The sequence below is a fragment of the Hemibagrus wyckioides genome, linkage group LG09, assembly GCF_019097595.1.
Source record: "Hemibagrus wyckioides isolate EC202008001 linkage group LG09, SWU_Hwy_1.0, whole genome shotgun sequence".
NCBI lineage: Eukaryota > Metazoa > Chordata > Actinopteri > Siluriformes > Bagridae > Hemibagrus > Hemibagrus wyckioides.
In genome coordinates this window covers 13441110-13464777 of record NC_080718.1, presented here as the reverse complement: position 1 = coordinate 13464777, position 23668 = coordinate 13441110, and the positions used below count along the sequence as shown (strand labels likewise).

The 23668-nt window shown below is 36.0% G+C and overlaps 2 protein-coding genes across 4 annotated transcripts in view; one reads left to right on the top strand and one right to left on the bottom strand.

Annotated features, from left to right (window-relative positions):
* Nucleotides 1-5884, top strand: part of myo6b (myosin VIb) — a 33895-nt gene extending 28011 nt beyond the window's left edge. The window contains exons 30-32 of one of the 2 annotated variants that reach the window (XM_058399120.1): nt 211-342; nt 1029-1247; nt 4542-5884. In XM_058399120.1, coding sequence (XP_058255103.1) covers nt 211-342; nt 1029-1247; nt 4542-4741 — 551 coding nt within the window. In that variant the 3' untranslated portion in view covers nt 4742-5884. The remainder of the gene's footprint in view (nt 1-210; nt 343-1028; nt 1248-4541) is intronic. The other variant, XM_058399119.1, reaches the window with a different exon arrangement.
* Nucleotides 5885-5897: 13 nt separating this feature from the next.
* Nucleotides 5898-23486, bottom strand: impg1b (interphotoreceptor matrix proteoglycan 1b). Of its 2 annotated transcripts, XM_058399122.1 has the most exons (17): nt 22965-23486; nt 19779-20000; nt 19194-19360; nt 19077-19105; nt 17953-17984; nt 17812-17855; nt 17592-17720; nt 17004-17062; nt 15901-16409; nt 14994-15706; nt 14566-14655; nt 10683-10890; nt 10387-10588; nt 9237-9422; nt 8858-9041; nt 7850-7933; nt 5898-6295 (listed from the first exon to the last, which is right to left on the bottom strand). In XM_058399122.1, exons 1-17 carry the CDS (start codon nt 23029-23031, stop codon nt 6230-6232), a joined length of 2991 nt encoding a protein of 996 aa, XP_058255105.1. In that variant the 5' UTR covers nt 23032-23486; the 3' UTR covers nt 5898-6229. The 2 variants fall into 2 exon arrangements, with proteins under 2 accessions (XP_058255105.1, XP_058255106.1); XM_058399123.1 differs by lacking the exon at nt 14566-14655.
* Nucleotides 23487-23668: the final 182 nt, after the last annotated feature.

The window sequence follows — 23668 nt, the reverse complement described above, 5'->3', positions numbered from 1 at the left end:
TTTTACTGCCAGCAGAGAATTTTTCTGGGGAAAATACATTTTGATGTGGTGTGAGATTTATAGAAAATGTATTTTCCTATTCAATATAAGACTATAACCATATGCTTTTTTTCCCCCTTATGGTCTTTATTAATAGAATTACAGTGTGCATGATAGTAAAGCAATAAATACTTTTTCATTTTGTTTAATCCAAATGTCACACTTTTGTAGATATTGAACTATTGGCAGCATGCAGAGAGGAGTTCCATCGTCGTTTAAAGGTCTATCATGCCTGGAAGTCAAAGAACAAGAAGCGCAACACTGAAACTGATCAGAGAGCTCCCAAATCTGTCACAGACTATGGTAATATAAAACATTTTAACACAGTTCATACACACTGGGTACAGCATGTACGTCAATATTCTTAGAAAGATAGTGTGATTCTGTTCATTCGTTGTGAGTTTCTAAGAATTTCCTTTTGTGAAAGCAAAATGTCATTCCTGTAGTGCACAGCAGGTGAGGATGGTGTGTGTGTGTGTGTGTGTGTGTGGTGTATCTGTTGCTGGAGCATGCCTCAGGTGAACCAGATTGTTCTCTTTTTTCCCCCTAGGTTTTAATGAGCCTTTTAGCTTTTCTGGTGTGTTTAAGCACACCACTAGAAGCAGCTCTCACAAAATACACCAGTGTTCCCAGGGAATTAAAATGTCATGATGGCCTCTTTTCTTTCATGAAAATTACATTCAACAGGTGACAAGTTTTCACCTGCAAAAAACAAATACACGTGCTTTGTTGCTCTTGCTAGCATGCATATCCTCACATTCTCAGGGGGGGATCTCTTACTTTAAACAACATTCTGTGTTTTCCATCAGATATTTTGAGCTAATGTTACTTCACCTGATTGACTTGCTGTCATTACTTTCTATTGAATCTTTTATTCATAAAGGACCCTTCAAACAGAGATTAGAACCAGTAGGTTCTTATATCTTTTATGCTATTCCACTCTGTCCTGCTTGCATTAACTTTCAAATTTATTTGTAATGTCATTCCAGCCCAGCAGAACCCAGCTCCTCCTGTTCCTGCCCGGCAGCAGGAGATTGCCATGAATAGGCAACAGCGCTACTTTCGCATCCCTTTCATCCGCCCTGCAGACCAGTATAAAGACCCACAGAATAAGAAGAAGGGTTGGTGGTATGCTCATTTTGACGGCCCCTGGATTGCACGGCAAATGGAGTTGCACCCAGACAAACAGCCGATTCTACTTGTAGCAGGTAGTCAAGGTTTCCAGTGCTTGGAGGAATAATGCAGTATTTTTAAACCTGACCTCTACATATAATGACTTTTGAAATAACTCAGATTTGTGAGAAAGACCATGTCTGAAGCGGCACTTTATATAAATTTCCATCTCTTACTTTTTTTCTGCATGTGCTGGAGTTTCTGCATCCACTACCTTCCTGTCTCCTGACTACTATTCAACAAGCTCAAAACAGTCCAAACACTGCCCCTCCTCCCCACCGCCACACACAATAACAGTTTCACTCTTTATACCATTTAGTTGAAGCTGTAGTCTGCACTTGCAAACTCTTATTAGATTTTGATATATTGCACGTACTAAGAAAAGAAACGGAAAACCTGTTTACTCAACTCCATCACTTGTAATTGAAGTCAAGTGGCTGAGTTTTGAGTTTATAAAATTGAAAACCAACAGCTGGTTTTAATGTCAGCTCCAAAACAGTTGTCACCCTTTAAAAAGTTTATGGAAAATTGTCTGTGGTTAATTAGCATAATCTCCCACTAAAAATAGCATGAACCACATATTTCACAATTAGCGCACCACTAGAAATTCTTCTGCAAAAATTGTAAACTATTATAGTGATAACATTATTTGTTAACAGTATATTAACATATTTAACATATTGTATGTTATAACAGTGCATATATTTAAGTTAACCCGAGTGGTCACCTGTGACTTCCTGATCCTCTTGTATTAATGATACAGACACCAAATACACTTTTCATTGACATGGAGAAGACTAGAGACACACATGAAACAAGACAAAAGTATGTTAACAGAAATAAATCAGGAAATAGATCAAGAAACCTAGATATTGCCCATATACACTTTTAGAGTAATATTGTTGAACCAGGTTGTACTGAACCTGCCTAGCAAAGGACACAGACTCAGAGTGAGGTTAAAGTGCTGAACATTTCTATAAGGAGCACAACTGCAGAAAAATGGTGTTTTTTCGGAGTCATCATGTCTTCAACTCTACAATTAGACACCACTTTCCTGTCAATATATTGTTTGGAAGGAATGCTATAAGAAAGCCTTTTTGTTCTTTTTACAACGTACACTGATCAGCCAAAACATTAAAAATCTAAAGGGTATAACACTTAATATCTTGTTACAGTGGCACCTGTAAAGGTGTGGGATCTATTAAGCAGCAAGTGAACAGTCAGTGCTAAGAGTGATGCATTTGCAACTTGCTGTTATCTTGCAAAATACAAACTACACCGATTAAACACAAAGACGATTTTTAAACCCATTTTTATCCAGGGTGGCAATAATCCTGGAGCTGGCTATACCCTTAAAATCCAGCAATAAAAGGCTCAGGATGAGAGAGACATGAAATAACATCTAACCGAAGCTATATGTATGTAGTTTTATCCCGTTTTAAAACAATATTATAAAAACAAATTTTGGTAACTTATGCTTTCTATAAAGTTTGGGGGTATTCATTTGAGATCAGGCAGAACCTCAGGCACTGCTGTGCTTTTTGTTTCTACAATGATTACCCAAATGCACAAACCCTGTGGAAAAAGAAGTCTCTCAATTCTGAAAGGATGATTTACACAAACTAAAAGCTTAATTTACATCTAACTTAGACTGAAGAATTTGTTAAAGTGTTTCACAAACCTGTTTGTGTGTGTGTTTATTGCCTGCACTGCACACATTGATTGCAGTTAGCCTTAGAGTTATATAACAAATGGTTTTTGAATAGGAAACATGTCTATTGTATACGCTGATCACAGAGAATAATCTCTGAAAGTACTGGAGTGGCAAGGCCATCCTTTTTATTTTAATTTTTTTTTGCTATACACTAAAGACGTACATGAGATGATGGCTCAGAATGTTCTAGATATATTAAACTACTTAAAACCCTGTACCTTTGGTGACAGACCACACAATTGGACACAGTGTCTTAAAGGAAATTACAGTAGACTTGTCACTGCTGTGCTTGACCCATGCTTGCACTTTTTTGGGTCATGAGCAGATCCTGCCTTTCAACACACTGCTAGATGTTACTGTTGAGTGAGTTTACTTGTTGTGGTTTGTCCTCTATATTTCTTCCGTTCCAATATTTTGATCACTTGAAAAATGTGCGTGTTCAAACAAATGGTGCAATGTCCTAAGTAGTTTAACACATCTGGATTTAAATGCAACAAATTCTGATCCATCATCTCATATTCATATTGTGATCCCAAATCCAAATGTCTCCATTGTATGCAAAAAACCCAACAGAATTATCTTTGCCATTTCAATACATTTGGAGGTGCGGGTGCTCAAATGCAGATTCGGTTATAAAATGCAGAAGTATGCCTTTACAGTGGTGTACATACCACTTTATTTCAAGATCAAATGTAACTATAACAGTAAACAATAGATGTCTGATGTATAGTTACTTGTGTATGCCTTAAAAGAGGTTTACATCCAGTATTCTAAACTCAATTGGATGGTATACATCTAATATCCAATATTTCTGATCACTTGGAAAAATGGGTGTGTTTAAATAAACATAAGAACATATCAGTAAGTCAGTTCAACATCTAGATGCAAATATCAAGAAATGAACTTCGAAGTTCTGATCTGTCATCTCATATTCATCTTTTGATCGTAAAACTGTCAGTGTGTAGCAAAAACAAAGGAATTGGTTACATCTGGGTAATTTTGGAGGGGGTGCTGATACAAATTTATTTGTATATAATATAATATAATATAATATAAAATAATATAATATAATATAATATAATATAATATAATATAATATAATATAATATAATATAATATAATATAATATAATATAATATAATATAATATAATATAATATAATATAATTCGCCTCACACCTCAAGCGTCCTGGGGTCGAGTCTCGCTCCCGCTCACTGTGTGTGTGGAGTTTGCATGTTCTCCCTGTGCTTGGTGGGTTTCCTCCGGGTGCTCCAGTTTCTTCCCACAGTCCAAAGACATGCTACTAGGTTTATTGGTGTCTCTAAATTGCCCAAAGTGTGTGATTGCGCGAGTGAATGAGTGTGTTTGCCCTTCGATGGGTTGGCGGTGTATCCTGCCTTGATGCCCGATGACACCTAAGATAGGCACAGGTGAGATGCTCCCCGTGACCCGAGGATAGATCGGATAAGCGGTACAGACCGTGAAATGACATGAAAAATAAAGATTAGGTGGTAAAGTGCTTGAAAATGCCATTGAAGTGGTATACATGATATAAAATAAATTGTACTTTTTCTGTTATGAGTGTTTAAGAATGTGTGATGTGCTGTGTTGTTAGGAAAAGATGATATGGAGATGTGCGAGCTGAGTCTGGAGGAGACGGGTCTGACACGGAAACGTGGAGCAGAGATTCTACCTCGGCAGTTTGAGGAGATTTGGGAACGCTGCGGGGGGATCCAGTATCTAAGGAACGCCATCGAGAGCAAGCAGGCTCGGCCCACCTATGCCACAGCCATGCTCCAGAACCTGCTCAAATGAAGAGCAGCTCAAGTTCTTTGTAGCTCTCTATTAGTCCTTACTGTGTATACAGACACGTTAGTCCACCAGAGCTTAATCACAAGGACCAGCACCTCTCTGTCTCAGTGAGTATCTACATGCTCATATATGTACTGAGTTAATGACCAATGTAGATTTTTTTTTTTTTTTTTGAGATGATGTCCATTCTGTCAAATTATTTCTTTTGAGTTGATATGAATTTTGCTGTGGTAATTAGCATTTGATGCATGTTCATGCAAATATGAGCTGTGCAATGCCTTCAGGTTTTGTCTGTTATTTTAAGGGGTATTTTTTGCTGGTCACTGAATTTGAACATTTTCATTTACTTCACTTATTCACATCACTGTGCCTTTTCCATTGTTATTAAAGATTGTGGGTGTTATAATATTACTCCGTGCTCTACTTTAGGTAAAGCTTGCAAATCTTTTCATCCCTGGAGTACATTTTCAGAACATTCATTTTGTACATCATTGTTAATATTACTGTAACAAACAAACCAAGATCTTTTCCACACTGGAGAATTTCACAGAAATTCCTGAGCTCTTTAAAAAAGACATTGAGAAAGACATAGTGATTTACATGTAAGAGTGCATTTGTTAAAAGCACTTTATTGGACTTTAGATTCCAGTATGCTTCAGGGCATATTTGTGAGATATTAAGATCGTATTCTTGATACAAATCATATATTGCAAAATCACTAGGATACAAATGACACGTTTATTAATGTGAAAATGAATAAACACTTTAGTTTTTGCAGGTAGTCTTATTACATTTGAAATCACAAAACTGCAGTTGATTAGAAACATTCATAATTCATAAGGTGAAGACGTTTATTAGCATTTAAAGAACTATTATTCTTAAATTCAGTCTGACCTGTGTGTCCTCTAATAGCATGTCTTCAGTGACACAATAGTTTTAAAATACTTGTACTAGTTTGTTTTGTTGGATTTGAAGAAATCCGTACAAAAATGTTAGTACAGCGTGTGCATATTTTACACCTGCCGGTTGATGGCACTGTAATGATATTAAGAAAAAAATAAAACGTTCATGAGTTACATAAATTAAAAGTCAAAGCTGTAATCTGAGCAATAAATTGGTGTGGGAGCTCGGCTTTTTTTTATTTTTTATTTTTCTTTTGTTGTCTGTAAAAGTGAATAATAAAATAAAAATAATCCTTATTCTGTGTGTTTTGGTCTTGAGAGCAACACACAAATGACTGGTGAGAAACATTTACATGCTAAAAATTTCAGCAGAAGTGACATGATAACAAAATAACATGGGACACTTTAGACACTGGAGATATATTTAGTGTCTAAACAATGTAGTCTATTAATAGCTTAAAAAAACAGTACCACCAAGTTTATCCATTTGTAAATAAATTCCTCACTGTGAGGGGAGAAAAAGAACCTTTAAAAAGGGTACTTAACACATTTTATGTCCAAACAGTGCTTACTGGCTCTAAAATAACAGTCATAACACAGTCACCTCAATCCCATCACTGTCGGATCCTCTGTGTTCATTAGACGGCCTCCATGTCTGAAAAAAAAAAAGATTGAGAATAACATTTTAACCATGCATATTTTTAATGAATTGAAATTTAACGTTCAGCATGGTCACAGACATATTACACAGCTCAGCCATTGCACGCATACAGTTATAACTTTTCTCTGATGTCTCGGAAACGATCTGCGTTTGTATTGCATTAACAGCTTTTCCTACTTTCTGTGTTTTGTTAATGTAACACCTTAGATGAGCTCAGATCACATTTTAGTTGCATTCATACAGAAAGGCAGTTTTCAGAATTCCTCCTAAGAAATTCAGGATCTCCATGTGATGTCAAATCAACATGGCTGCTCAAAGCATCAGGTAAACCAAGAATAGCACTTCTTTCCTTTTAAATGAGTTATATTGTATATACAGTTAGCTGGCATTCAAATATACATTTTAATAAAAATGAAAGGGAGTATTTAACTGTGATTAGGGCAAGACCCAAGTGGTATCCTGAGGTTTCTTCATGAATAAATAAGATTTTTGAACAGCCTACATTGTGCCAGATTGACAGGCGACCTGATTGGACAGAAGAGCTGAGAAATACGGGTTTGAGTAGCTGTGAATTGAGAGAACAAAGAGCTGTAGGTGAGTAGAAAGGAGTGAGGTGAGCATGCAGGAAAGCTTCCATGTATAAGACCACTTGTCTCTGATGAGCAGTGAGAGGAGATGTGACCTTGGTTTGCTCCCTCTTGCAACAGCTAACCCTCTGCTTGAGTCAAGTTGCTTTTTATCAGGAGGATGGGAACAAGAAAATGTTTCATAATATCCATAATGCATAATGTTTCATAATCACAGGTAATATAGTTAATATAGGTGAGCCTAAACTTTCTATTACCAATCTAAGTCCATTAATTAGGCTTTCTAATAACATCTCATACACCCTTTGTAGTGCATTATAAAGAGCTGATGACATGACATAGCGATCATGGCCATGATTTTACATATGGACACACAGTTAGTAGCTGGTGGTAACAAGATGCCAAAGTCATGGTCATTTACTGTATAACTGGAGTGCACAACTTAATATACTGTAGAAACTACATACCTGAGAAAAACCTACAACATAAGTCACAAGGTGCTTAAGTCAGTATATTCATTTAAAACTAACCACAATGTCACCTCAGCAGTGACACAACATGCTCACTAGGGATTTTGGAAGAATTAATGAGCATGTAGTGTTAGTGAGTATACATGCAAGAACAACTCAAGGTGGCAATTCATCAGAATACCAAATGGAAAAAATAGTGTTCCTTTGTGCAGCTGTTCACTGAGGTGATCGTTGAATTGCTGGTCCACGTTTTAAGCGTTCAACTAGTGTACTGACAACCTCATCAGCATGGGAACCTTTTCTATGCTATTGTGCTTGAAATCTAATAAAATGTTGTAATTTAATTGCTTGTTACTGAGCTGTTGAGAATCAGATGATTTGACGGTATGAAACTAAAATATGCAGAGCTGAGTTCTCCATGAACAGGGCTGTAACATGTGTATATGTGTATATAAATAACATGAGATAACCCAGAGAACCTGGGAGCTTACCTGAACATGTGGTATGCAGTGGTGGAAACCAACTATTTCTGATACTAACTTTTCCGACCTTGTTGTGTAGAGTTGCCTGGGAATCTGGGAACACAATCATAGGCTGCCATCATTACACATTTACAGAACATTTATTAATAGACAAAATGGAAAGTAATTGTACAGGCTACAAAAACAAGAAACATGTCTAGACAGACATGACATGCTGCGAAAGGGCTGCTGATAACCATCTGTAGGTGAAGGGTACAGATATAAATGGAAACAAAGATGCAATACAATGCACTGGAATTGCTTTAATGCACTTCATGTTATACCAAAATTAAGGTTTTGAAAGTTCATTAAGGACAACGATTTTAATGCAACAAAATCATTTTAAGCATGCATTATTATCCTTCTTTGTATCCGACAGTGCTTATAATGTCACTAATACTAATGGAAGGCATACACTGCTTACATTACACTCTTTTCAGATAACCAAGGACTGGCAAGAAGTGGTAATATTTCATTTCCTGTTCATTCTGCTTTAAATAATTAACCTCCTACAAACATCCGTATATGTAATAAGCTCACTTTGCAGTCAGAAAAGCTCACTTGCTGTGCTGTCAGTGCTTGCACAAGAATATAACGTTTTTGAGATTTAAAAAAAAAAAAAATCATTTTTGTACATGTGCTTCAATATATTTTTCGGAGAACTAGCACTACATATGAGGTGAAAATTAAAATTTGTCTTCAACCTACCACTATATTAGACATTTCCGTCTTTAAATGACTTACTTTTGTGCACTAATCTACAGTATAGTGAAATATTATTCAATATTATGCATCTATACCTTATAACAACCTGCTTATAATATATTAACTACCATTGTATGGTGTGAACACCAGCAGTGCAACAACTTTAAGCCATGTAATGAGCTAGTTCACTTAACAACAATTAGTGAATCTCCTGAATCGGTTTGTTGAGACATTGTTATCTAGTTAAGACCCTTTTTGAACTGTGTACTTTACCTCAATGCTAAGACGCATGTTTTCCAATGAGTAAAATGAAACCTGGTCAGATGGTTGAGATGACCCTGAGTCAGCGATTGTGGGATAGCTGATGCTAGACACATGAGTCAAGATACCATCATCATTCTCAAAGACCGGATTCACTCTCATAATTCCCTCTGTAGAGAGCTGAGAATGTGAACGCCTGTAATGCCCAGAAGAAGAAATTTGACACCAAAATGAAAGAACAGGGACAGGCTGCACCAGTACAATAAATAATTATAGATAGATAGACAGACCTACAGATAGACAGACAGACACACAGACCTACGGACAGAGAGACAGACAGACAGACAAGCAGACCTATGGATAGACAGACAGACAGACAGATTGGTCTTACACTAGTGTCACCCTTTTTCTTGTCCGTATACAATTCCTGTTGATAAACACTAACAGGCCAATTACAGCACACACCACTGTGAGACTTCCCATCAGACAGAGTACATATATGACTGGGTTGACTGGCACAGACACCAGCTCACTGCAGTGCTCGCCATCATAGTACCAGTATTTAGCTGAAGGACATCTGGAAACAGAGTGTGTGTTAGACATGTTAAAGAAGTAAACATTAACATTACAACTTCATTCAGTAATCGTATTTCCTTTTAGTAATGTCACTGCTGCCCATGATTGGAGATGGGGAACTATAAACCTTGCTCAGATAAAAGTACTATTAATAATTCATAATCTAATAACACAAGTAAAATAAAGTAATAAAGAAGTTGTTCTCATCCATCTAATCATAACAGTAGTAGAGAAAAAATATTTAAATGGAGCACTGATTGTTAGGCAGAATTAAAATTTAAATCAGATTAAACACAACAAAGACCTAAAATAACATTAAAATAATAAAGTCATACAATTGCAGTGTATTTCCTCATATATAAGAAGAACAATGCAACATCTGAAGACTCTTAGGCAAATAAAATCAAACTGTTTTTTTTAATGAACTCCTCTGACACATAGTGCGGCTGAATTCCCAGTTGTTTTCAATTCACTATATATCATCTCTACTGCAGAGAGGATGATATATTTGCATTCTTTAAGCTATTTATCTAGTCCACTACATTTTTAACAGAAAAACACGTGTGATAGTTTTATGCACAGTAAATAATTTTTTACTTAATTTTGTACTTGACATTTCATAATTTTTTTGTCGGGTGCTTCAAACACCCTTGTTGAACATGAGCATTTATCTTAATCAACATTTACATGCACTGAATAACTAAATTTGCTGGGCTGAATTTTAGGTGGCTTTAATAGAAGTCATGAAATAAGAGGACAATCTTAATCAACATGAATTAGCTGATTACTGCTGAGGAATGACTGGATTTTACTGTGACTCTAAATGCATTCTTTGATGATCTATTGTAATATTTCACCAAATAGTAACTACTACTACAACACCAGTAAAACCAGTTGACTAGATCTACTTGACACAGTAAAAGAAAGATATTATTTTTAAGAAGAAGTTTCAGAACTTGAGGTACCTGCAGCTGGCTCCATGTCCTGGTATGTTCTCACATAGTCCCCCATTTAGGCAATAGTTGGGTTGGAGGTTGCAGATGCTTTGACAGAGCAGACCATCCACTGTGCTGTAGCCTGGATCACACAGACACTCAGCCTCGCTGCTCAGCATGTTCACCACACAGTGAGAAAACTCATTACAGTTCATGTACTTGCATGGATCAGCTGGAGATGACAAAAAAGGTGGATCGTTGCCTTTGTATTGTTGCCTTAGCCATGTAAGATTTATTGCTAACACAGAGATCCACCACCTCCTTACCTGGATGGCTGTCAATTCCACTATCCTTCTTTGAAGCAGCATTACTAGGCATCAACTTGTCAAGAGTGCAGTGCACAGCCTTAGTAAGATTATCCTCCACTGGTTTGGCTAACTTCATCTTTTTGTTTACTACCACACTGCCATTTCGGAAGTTGAGGATGTGTAGCTCCTTAAATCCAGTCAGATCGGATTGTAGAAATTGGAGCAACTGAAGAAACAAAATCCATTAGCGGGATCATAAATCAACTGTATATACACTCTCTCTCTCTCTCTCTCTCTCTCTCTCTCTCTCTCTCTCTATATATATATATATATATATATATATATGTGTATATATATATTACATTCTATAATTTTCCCAAAAAGGCAACAAATACTCGTTCTTTGTTTTTTTCCTATGAGCTAAACAGAAGTTAATTATAATATGACTGATTAGTAATTTCATGCTTGGAGATAAAGTGTAATTTTTTTTGTCAGTTGGTACAAAAAACCTCTAAGCAATTATTGTAGGTGTTTGCATCTGATTAGTACTTCTTCGTCATTCTGTCTACAGCTCTCTTGTGAAAATGAGGTGTTGGAGAGAGGATGGAATTACACCTGTGCAAATGAGTTCGCATTCCTGCCTAAAGAGAGATAGAGACTAATTTTAGCTATTGTACTTTCGAGACCTTACGTTTGTCAAAGAGAAATGTTTGTCTTTATTAAAGGCTGACATTTCTATCTATCTATCTATCTATCTATCTATCTATCTATCTATCTATCTATCTATCTATCTATCTATCTATCTATCTATCTATCTATCTATCTATCTATCTATCTATCTATCTCATTTGGCCTGAAAACATCATTCAATCTTTATAAGGTTTCTGGTCATATGTACAACTATGTAATTTGCTAATAAACTAATCAGCAGTAAAAAATATTCAACATACTGTATATATCCAAGCAAAATTAACTATTAGCTAGAATTTGACTGCAGCCTAGCCAAATATATGAGCTACTGGAAAAGATGCTAATCTAATCTTCGATTAGCAAAGCAAATAGGCTAACTTTATATACTTATCTCATTATGCTTTTATTTTCAAATAAAATAGAGTTTATGTTCATGCAGGCAAAGGAGACACTTCATTTCAAACATTGTCATGAGGTATAGTCAGTGGTACTTATCCTCATTATGTCTTACTCATATTTTGATGCAAACAAATAGCTATAGCATTACCTACATTGTACAACATGTCACAGCAGATGATTAACTGGCAGGATCTACTGTAGTTTTATTTCTTTTTCACTTGATTGGATTCTTTAAACTGAAATTTAAATTAAAAGCAAAGGAGCCTATTCTATTAATGTATATAGCATACAGTTATGAGCTGAGAGAAGAAGACACCTTCATCATTTGTAAAGAGTAGCTTGAATATCTAAATAAAAATGTAGGGAGATACAGTACATGCTTGTTTTATTTTCTTAGAATTGTAATTATGTAAGTATACAAGTGGTTATTGATAATAATACTCAGATAAATTATAAATTTCCCAACATAATATGAGTACAGTTGTTGTAATCTAGTACAATTATGTAGAACTATTTCCATCCCTGTTTGCAGTGTGATTAGTCAATCTGAATGTTAGTGATTCACAGTTAGTGAGGAAGAGCAGAGATTGCTTGGCAATTAGAACAGAGAAAAAAGCAGAAATCAAATGAGAAATCGAAATCAAATAGAAATAGTCCATCAAATCTTGCAAGTAAACTATAATTCTTTTTTTTGTTTGTTTTGCTCATTTCATGATAATAAGCTATAGAGTGAACCAATATCACCACCAATCTGAGAGAAAAGAAGAAAAAAACATGGGGATTCTGTTGTCTTTACTCAGCATGTTCCTGTATACCATACACATACGCTGTATGGGTTCTAACTATTTCACCTCTCTAGATCATTCTTTTAAAGGAAAAATGCCATGCTGCACTGGAGGAGTTCTCCCATACAGAACAGCCTATGCTTCACAGCCTGCCTACATTATTTATGCCTCAGAAAACTTTCTTCTGAACTTTTCATTGTTTGTTTGTTTTTAACTGTACTACCATGCAATTTTGTTCAGTATAAATAGATGCAATGTAGCCAGTGATACATATGGATATCAGTGTTATAACAGGATACCACAACATTTGCATTTCATATAGTCAGCTATAAGCTCCACACATCACTAACCAAACACAATACAGTGCTGCTAACCCTCGGACAGAATGTAGATAAAACTACATGGACAGGATGTAGATGCAATGAATTCACTAAAGATATGATGTCAAATTAAAAACTTTTTCATTCATTCATTCATTCAGTCATTTAGTCAGTCAGTCAGTCGTTCAGTCAATGCTGCTCTCCAGTGTAGCTTAAAATCTGACCACTTTTACATTTTGCCTTAATTTGCACACCCCAGTAACCAAAAGACAATATTTTGTCACTGTATAACTAAATAACCCTTTAAATTTTTTACTAAAGCTTCTGTTTGTCTACTAGCCTCAAATCCCTGCAGCCACATTCCAATATACTGTGGAAAGTCTTCCTAGAAGAGTAAAGGGTTATGGCATAAAATTCTGCTCACCACAGTTGTAAAGAGTGATAATATGAGATACTATAATTCCTACTATATCCTTCTTGTTCCTCTGACTGCCACTAACAACAAAAGAGACCTTGACCTGTGTCTGTATGCTTTTATTTGCGTTGTGTTGCTGTCACGTGATTGGCTGATGAGATAACATCATGAACGTGCAGGTGTACAGGTGTTCCTAATAAAGTGGATAGTGATTGTATGTTTCACTGGGGTAAGACAGACCCATCAATGGGGGCACCATTTCCAGGCTGAGCTTGATGAAATGAAAAGCATCAAGTATGGATTTCTTTAAAAAAAATTGTGAGCACACTGCAGCAGTTAGTTGTATGAATTACTGCCATGTCAATACAAGTTAACAAGGAATCACATTTCACAGGTAAAAACTTTTGACGTGTTTTTATTTTATGAAGAATTTTATGCAGTAGTCAGTGCCTTAAAGTTAGAGCTGAATTTGTACCTTAAACCTTAAAGTTTTAGGGAATGTGTGTAGTTACTGTATATAGTGTGAGTAGTTTATGTAAAATGAAACCCGAGGAGTTTAAGGCAAGTTAAAGCATGTTATAGCCACTTGCTAGGTGAGATTACACTACATTCACACTGTTGTGTATTGTTTACCTTGTCATTAACTCGATCTTTTAACTTAACTTGAACTCTGACCTTTTATTACTTATAAATTAACAGGAGGCTTTACAGGAGGTGAATGAACTTTCATTACATGTTTCTAGTGCAATTACCAATGAAAGACAAAATATTTTTTTCATTTATGATACCTACCATTTGTTTGACATATGAAATTGTGATTTTGTGGTGCTATAGCAAATAAAAAAAATAATTTTCATTTATGATTTAAAAGAGAAAACATTGCATTCATGACCCAAATGTCATTAGCTAAATTAGTTGTTCCTGTCCATTGGCTTTTCTGTTATGCCCTTTATCAGAGTCTCTTGAAATAAACAACTGTACTGCACTTTGATTAAAATTTGATGGATGGAATTTCAAAAGACGAAACAGCAAAGAGCACAGTCTTTGCTCGAATACAATACAGAGACACACCACAAAAAAGCAACTGCTTGGCATCAGGTATTTATTTGTTTTGTTTTGATTTGTTATTACATTATTGTTTGTTGTTTAAACCTATGAACTTCATTAGCTTTTGTTTTGTTTGGTAACAAATTAACGATTCGGTTCATTTAGTTAGTCTTAAATAAGCTGAGGTTATTTACACTTGTTAGCAATAGTGAATATGAGATAAATGACTTAAAATTTACTCATACCGGTATTGAAGCTAATGTCTGCTGTTCCTTCTTATTCTGTTTACTGGAAGTCTCTGAGTTTGGCAGGTTACTGGACTCAGAAGATTGTCTCTGAAAATGTGATAAAATGTCAGTGTAATCTATTCAGAAATGTACTTTTCTGGACCTAGTCAGGAAGGGCCCTCAATAAATCCACAAACTTGTTCAATTTAATCATCCATTCTTCAGTGAAATCATGTTACTATTAGGTGACATTGAAGCGGAGAAGAAAATATACAGGAAACAAACTAGAACTTTAAAAAGAAAGATAGAAATTGTTTAAGAACAATGTAATTTTTTGGCTCTAAGGCTTTTAATGCCCACAGACAAAATAACAGCACACTGAACGAACATGAATACATGAAAGTTCTAGAGACAATGAAAACTAAAACAAAAGTGAGACTACTTACTAGTTCAAGGAATGTATCCTCCAGAGACTTGTATCCAGGTGAGCTCTTATTTAAGAGATCCTCTGAAAAGATCATGTTGGTAAACTTTAAACTAAAGAACACCCCGACATCTTTGTCTAGAGAGGGAACTGAGGATTGTGGACTGTCTGTCTCAGGTGGTAAACCTTTAATAAAGTCCTGCTTTTCACATGCTTTAGCCTGATGAGAAGAATGTGTTTGGATTGACCTTCCTTCCGTATTGAGGAAATTTCCTGGAAGTTCTGAGGGCAAAGAGGGTATGTCTACAGAAGATACAGTTTTTGGGATTGAGGCAGACTGCATATGCTGTATGGTCCTTTCGGTCCTGGGTACAAAAGAGAGCCTTATTAACTCTATAGGTTGATTTGTGCTAGGTACCTCTGAGCTCTCTGTAAAACTGCTGGCTTCAGGAGTTTCAGAAATGCCATCCATAGCCACTGTGGCAATGCCTGCTGTGTCCTCTGCTTTAGGCATCTCAGTTTGTGTAAAGTATGGCATAGCTGATATTTTGTCTTTAAATGAAGCTTCTGATACATCCACTTCACTCTCCGAATACTGATTTGAAGTAGTTGCTCTTACAGCTTTCATGGAGTTCAAGTTCAGTTCAGTGGGCATGGCAGCAATTTCATTTCCAAGAGCCTGTTCCACTTCAGACACCTTTAATGGGGAGTCCAAAGAAGTATTCCTCTTATATCCTTGAAAACAAAGCAATATTAAAAGAAAGTGGCTCTTAGCATACATCAGAATGTGTACAGTGAAGATCTTGAAAAAAAGTTTTTTTTTAAAATTTGCATGTTATAAACGGATTGATTTGTTTGACGCTCTTAGACAAGGACTGTGTCCTGCAAGTTGTATTGTAGTTTTGTTTTAGACATAAACAAGTAATTACCTTCAGCCTTAGTGATTAGATTTTGTTCCTTAGCTTCCTTTAGCTTGGGGCCACCACTTGGTTCAGGTAGAGATGGCTTTGTAATGTTCACCAATGTAGTTTCTGTAGACAAATGCTTACTTGTTTCCGGTCTAGGAAATGTACTCTCTATTGCCTCCTCATCCCTCCCTTGAGTTCCATTAGGAGCTGCCTCTTCCTCTGAGATGTTAATTGACTCAGTAGTGTCCTCAGAGATGGCCAATGCCACTTGTGTCCTAAGAACCCCAGGTAGATGTTTTGGTCTGTCCGCTGGTAGGTCTTTTAAATGATTTTGTGTAGTTGGTTCAAAGCTGAGAGAACGAATATCCAAAGGCAGGGATGGATCCTCCCTCAGGGCTTTTAATATCATGTCCTTGAGGGCTATTTCTGTGTCAGATTCTGTCCCTGTGGTCCCTATTCTTGTAGAGTCTACTTCTGTCTCAAAGACCATGGCACAGTGCACTGCAATACTTTCAGGACTGCTCATTTGTCTGAGGGGAAATTCATTCATTCACTCATTTCTTCATTCATCTTTAGTACTGTTACTATTCACTCCATAGATTTATAAACACAAAACATCACAAAATCATCAGAAAATGTAAACGGACAAGTTGTGCAGGCTATGAAGAAGGTGAGTATTACAACATTGTTAATAAAAAATGACTGAAAGCGGTTATGAAGGCAAATGCCAGGTGTTACTGGAGTAAATATAAGCAATATGGCAAATTTAGAAAAGGAAAGACTTTTAGACTGACAATAATTTCAACTCTACTTTTTTTTATAGAATGTGTTTGTACTTGACGGTATATTTACAGTAATGTCAAGGACTATTGACTGGACCATAACCATACACGTACATATTACATATTACTTTTCCGCAGTTTAAACAGTGGTTATTACAGAGTCATCATGTGGTCCATAATAACTAGCTTTAGAAATTAGCTCATTTTATGACTTTATTACAATTGCATAATTAGAGCTCAGGGCTTCAGATTTCAATTTGCTCTGTACTTACATATTCAACAGAAAGAGAAAAGAAAGAGTACCAATTATCATGTTTAAATTCTGGATGAGATCCTACTCACTGAATTCCCAGCAGTCGAATTTCCTTAAACCCAGCGAGTTTGTTGAATATTTGCAACATCTGCAAAGGTACAAACAGCATCTCATCCACACTCAGATGCAGAAATGCAACAACAAACTAATACAATACTTCTTAAAAAGGTCTTGTAGCATAACGTGACAATAACTAAGCATATAAACTTAGCTTATTGAACTGTAAATGATATATAATCACTTATAATATAATATTGTTTTTCAGTAGACAGAAAGAATTTGACATTATGACTGAATTATACTGGATTATTTATTTGTACAAATCCCTAGTTGCTGTTCCCCAGCAGGTTTGTGACCTCTTTCCTGTGAGCTCCTTTCCAGCTCCAAGCTTGTTTTGGATTTAGTAATATCATGCCCTTGCAGCCACAAGAATAAATCACACATGTTAGCTATTAACCCATAAACACTGTAAAATGTGCTTGACAGAAACAAAGCATGTTGAATTATGAGCCAATTACTGCAAAATAACAAGATGACTGGAGGAAGTTATCTATAGAAAACAAAATTCACTGTTTGAAACAGCACATAGATGCAAAGAGCTAAATGTTTGACCTCACCTGCACATGAAGACTGTGGGGGGCATCATGATATTGCACATGGCCATGGTCTCTCTGTAGCTGAATGTAATCTGGGTCCTTCACAGTCACACTGAACTCTATTATGTGCTGCACAGCTGAGACCTTGGTCTTCAGGCAATAAAAAATCAGGCTACAGTTTGTTTTAAAATGTATGTTAACCAGCATTTATACTTTTAAAGCACAGTGGTGTTGTTCATACCTTTTCTAAATCCATGGCAAATTTCTCTTCAGGCGTTTTTGAACCTGAAATTTCCATGCATATTATTTTAATTAATACCGTTATCAGATATGAAATGTCGGCTAATGTACTATAAATAAGGGCTTAATAATAAGAGCATACATTTCTCGCCTGCTACAGATGTTGCCATGGCACTGAAAAAAAAATCAACACGGTTATGAAGATACTGTAGAATTATGATTACATTTAATTTGGTTCATTCTGACAAAAATAGTCTGAGAAGGGTGCTTATCTGTTTAACCAGTTAAAAATAATATACTCTTAAAAAGTATAGCAATGGTCTTGTTTTCATGAACCAAAGTTTGAATTAATCTTTTAAAATTTTAAAATTAAGCTTCATCTTCACATCCTAGCTAAAGGTCTGTAAGTGACATATGCTCTTTGTAGTACAGTTTAGCACCTTTTCATGGACAATCTAAGTGTTGGCTCTTTTGGCCCCCAAAAATATATAAATCATTTAAATATTCATCCATGAATATTTAATCCATGAATGCTTATGGCCAGAGAACCATGGAGCATCTGAGACTGAGATCACTGTCAAAATATGATTGAAATTGAATAGGGGATTGCCTTTTTTCTTTTTTGGGTTAGTAGAACGACCCACACAATCTCCCCCACTCCTTTCCAAATCTGGCTACAGCCGTTAGTATAACCGTAACCATAACTGAGCATATAAGCTTGGCACATTGACATGTAAATAATATATAATCATTTGTAATGTTATTTTTCAGTAGACAGCCTTTCTTGAAAAGAATATGACTGAATTATATTTATTTCTTCAAATCCCTAGTTGCCTATTTCCCAGCTGGTTGGTGACCTCTTTCCTGTGAGCTCCTTTCCAGCTCCAAGCTTGTTTTGGATTTAGTAATATCATGCCATTGCAGTCACAAGAACAAATCACATATATTAGCTATTAACCTCTAAACACTGTAAAACCTTTTTTCCTTTTTTTTTGGGTTAGTAGAACAACCCACACAATATCCCCACTCCTTTGCACATCTGGCTACACCTGTTACTCTTATTAATTATCTGGTTTAATGTATTTGCTAAGCACATTTGTATAGAGTTGGCACAGAGTTTGTTTTAAATATTTAGGATGTCATCATTTTTAACAGAACAGGTGAGAGTTTTATATATCGAAATGTGATAAAAAAAATATTACATTTATCAAACTGTATATTATTCTTTAAAGAGATAAAATGCATGTATAAATATTGGCTACTTACTGCTCTTGGTTATCTTGAATGGTCAGTCTCTGTGGATAACACAAAAAACTAATGCAGTACATATTTAGGTGTTATACATGCATAATACATGCTTGTTATCTACTAGAATGTCCTCACCCTGGCCACTAGGTCAAGGTGTTCCTTGGACCTGCTGAAATTATGGGCCAAGTCCTCCACACACAGTGAGTCTGTCTGGCAGGCATGCACCCGCTGCTGGAACTCTGTCATGCCCGGCACTCTGTCCAGGAAAATTTGGAAGGCTTCCCATACAACCTCCTGGCAGACTTTGATATTTATTCAATATCAGTGACATGGCATATTATAGCATCATTACAGACTGTACATGTAATACACTGTCAGCATGCAAAAATTTTTTTGCAAATCATTATTTACAATAATTCACTTCCCTTTGTTATTTGCCAGCATTTGTTTCTTACTCTATACTCAACTGTGACCCAAAGGAATATAAAAAAAATCTAAAAAGCAAAAAAGTGACAAAGATCAACTCATTAAAAATCTACTTTTAACTCTCTTGGTACTCGGCTGCTGTTATGGCCTTGGTTAATGCAGCTTCCTGTCCCGGAAGGCTTCTGATGACAGGTATGCTAAATATGATTTATGAAGGGATGCTCTGCTGGAGACAAATTTAGCCCTAACTTTTGGATCTGTCCCTCTCATAGCTTGCAAAGTGTGATGTCCAACCTCTCAGTTTGTAGTATGATTTGTGGCTGGTGATGACCTCTGCCATGTTCTCCTGAGGACATGCTCTGACCCCTGTACTGAATAGTGCTGATCTCTTCACTCGAAGCTTATTCAGGAAAAGTGAATCTCGGACAGCTGACAGATGCCTGGCTGCTCGCGAGTCCTCATAGAAATGCCTGTATTTGACATTTCTGTTCCATGATAAATGGTCCCTACTGAGAACTAAAGACAAGAAAAAAACTTTTAAAAATTCAGTTCAGTTTAAATTTATTTGCATATAGCGTTTAAGAATAGACAAAGTTGCACAGCAGCTGTAGAGAAATCTGCATATTAATTTATGTGTAGATGTGTAATGAGCAAGCCAGAGGTGACAGTGGTGAGGAAATACTCCCTGAGATGACATTTAAATGAAATCTTCAGAGGAACCAGACTCTGATTGACAGATAGTGGGATTATAAATCATTACTTCTATAATTGTATACTAAAAAGTCAAACATTACTAAGTGAGTTGAAAGGATGTTCAGTATAAGCGTCATTGTCTTTATTCTTAAAGCGACATTTCTTTCAAGAAATGTAGAGTATTTAATTGAGATCTTTTTACTATTACAAGCAAGTTTTGGGAATAAATGTTCTTGAGAAGTGAAAATCATTAGGGTATACGTGGAAACCATCCACAGCCTTACAATTTTAATTATGATTTTCTATACCAATGTTTTAATCCAATGAAAATGGGTTCTTTTCTATCAGTAATTAAATTGATTTGACTCCTGTTACTGTTATGGTGATATGTTTATTTGAAATAAAAAGGTCCTTTAAGATTAATGAAAGAATGTCAGACTGCTTAAACTATATTCTGTGGAAAGTTATAGTCAGGGTATATCTGTGTTGGACTGGAAGTTGTTATAAAGAGATGAGGATGATATATGTACCACAAAGCAGAAGCATTCTGTGGTTCATTGATTGTGCTGATTGATTGCTGATCTGATTAGTAAGTAAATTATTGATGCTAATAAATTATAATTTGCATTTAATTAGCACAAACAAATCAGGCTAGCAGTATTAAACATTTCCGAGAAGAAAAATTCATAGAAAACAGATTCTAAAGTGTACCTTTCCTTTGTCACTGCTTTTATTGAATAAATAGATTATAGAATTATAGAAATATAGTTTCCAATTTTGGTCATAGCTTTATTTATTCTGTGACACAAAATCCATTTTTAGCTGTCTTTCACCTCTCATAGAGGTGCCATATTGTTTAGTTGTTAATGGAGCAGTTCATTCATTCGGAACTGGGTCTCTGTAGTGTTGCATTATAATATCAGCTGCCAAACATCAGAGACCTTCTTAAGACATTAAGCCCTGCTTAGCCGAAAGCTCATTCAGATCTGAGCTTACTAGCATTAGAGTGAGACCAGATACAGACATATTATTGTAAAATGTCATTTTGAAATTAGATTCACCACATAAAATTTCCTGACATTGAAGAACCTGAGTAATGTGAGCTTTACTTTCATAAACCAGACCTCTTAAGCCAAATGGAAGCCCTCTCCATGAAATCACTACAACGATTTATTTTTTCCACTGAGGGATTTTGCTCTCTAATGGCTAGGACAACATTCTTGTGAATGTGGTAGAAGTTTGTACAGTGCAAAAAAAATCATCAATCATCATCAAATCATCAAACTGTTGTTCTCACATGTGCTTCTGAGATAAAGAGTATATATGATATGATGAACAGTAGAGTAAGCTCTGAGATGAGGTCTGGCCATTTAATTAAGTTCATGTCACCCAGTTACTTAATGCCATAAATGTGGACCAATTCCCCATGTATTGGAAAATATGGAGCCATTCCCCATATATAGGAAACTACCAGGCTTGAATTTGTAGCAAAATTGGTTGTATTTCATATAGCTAATAGAAATATAAGTCATCAACTAGTGAACCCTGGTCTGAACCATGTACATGAAAAAAATCACCACCACCACCACCACCAAAAAAAAAAACAAATCCTCTAAAAAGCCGGGAAAGTGTATGAATAGTAGTTCAGCAACAAACAATTATAGTTTTCTGTACATGAACCATAGATTGGGTATCTGATGCTCTGCTTGAGCTTATTGAATCACATGCATTTATGTCAGTTATTTACATCAGAGCAGAGACTAGAGGGTATATGGCTACAACTAGGTCAGAAAAAGAAAAGTTTACAGATGGCAATCTCAGATTTTCCTTTCTTTTTAACAAAATCTCATCACAAAAATATGAACTCAAAAATCCAAAAAGATTTCTGTTCTGGTGTTTTATGTAACTGAACATTTACATATTTTAGTTGAGTACCCCTGCCATAGCAGGGATATTGTGTTAAATGTCCTTAATCTCTGGGAATGCTGTCAGTGCCCCATACTACAGCTACAAGCCAGAAAAGATTAGTGTCTCACACAACTACAGACAAATAGCCTTTTGTTTTACTCTGCTAATAAATGGAATGCCCAAACATAATGGCAGAACCATGCAGGCACAGTGCATTAGTTAGAAATTTAGTTCATTCAGTATAGTTCCTTAAAGAATAGTAATGTTCAAATGTTACGTGTTTACAATGCATTATAAACCGAATGCTTAGTATAAAGGCTACTGTCATTTGAATTATCGTACACTGAAAAATCTTCAATTAAGTAAAAATGCAGTTCTCTATGTTCTGAATATGTATGTCCTTAAATACCCGGCTTATTATTCAAATATTCATCCTCAAACACATTATTCAGTAATGTTTATGAATTATTCAATACCTACAATGAGACTAATAGAAAAGATCCGTAGTTAGGAGATGATTGAATGTCTGGACTGGTCTTGGGGGTCAACTTATTAAATTATCCATATGGCACGATTTCCACTATATGTAAGACGGCGTGTGTAAGAAAGGAGTCTAAATCACAAAAATCACAACATGCAGAAATATTTTACATTGAAAGAGCACAAAAAGGGAAGGAAAGCTATATGGTTAGATACAGCAAGGCTGATAACAGCAAGCTATGTACAGTAATAAATGGTTTAAAAACTCAGCACTATATCTTTTATGGACTGGGAACACAGTTCCCAAGCTTCTATTAAAGTTTGCGACAGGGTGCAAATAAACCAAGCAAACACCATTCTGCAAACAGCTTTACACCTTCCTCCTGACTGCTAGCTTACCTTTGATTCCACTGGCTTGGAGGGTAAACAAGAACAAGGTGAGGAATAGTCCATTTTTCAAGGCCATTTTGCAGGTCTCTATTTTCTTTTAGACTCAAAGCCAGTTATAGTAAGAATGAGGGATGTAGTGACTTATCTTAAATCCACTGAGTGCAAAACGAATGTTTCCACAAACACAGTGTCAAGGTTTTTTCCATGGAAGGTGTTGATTGAGGGAAAGCTGATCGATGAGTGCAGATTCCTGTGTGAAGATTTGATCCTTGAGGGTAACAACCATGTAAGTCCTGACACAGTCTGCGTGTAAAAATAGCCATTTGTGTGTTGAAGATTGATCTGAAGAAGTGCGAAGGTTAAAACTGAGTCTTGTTAGGAAGTCAATTGTGTACCACCCACTTGCTCTTAATCACGCTGGCTTGCATCTTCATCCTCTTAGTCAAGCAAAGCACTTTCAATCCCAACCAGACCAGTGCAAGCTCTCCTGCTTCTTTTGCATTGCTTGTCTTCCTCTTTCGCTTCAATCGTTTTGCCGTATGCCAAACTCTCAAACTCTGCAGCAGCCAAGAGGAGGTGAGATTTCTGTGTCATGTGACAGTGTGTTGTCTCACTGATATAGACTGGACATTGTTTGTGTGTGTGTGTGTGTTCTGTTTTCTTTTTGCTGCTATTCTCAACATTTAAACAAGCCTTAGCTACAAAATTCTATA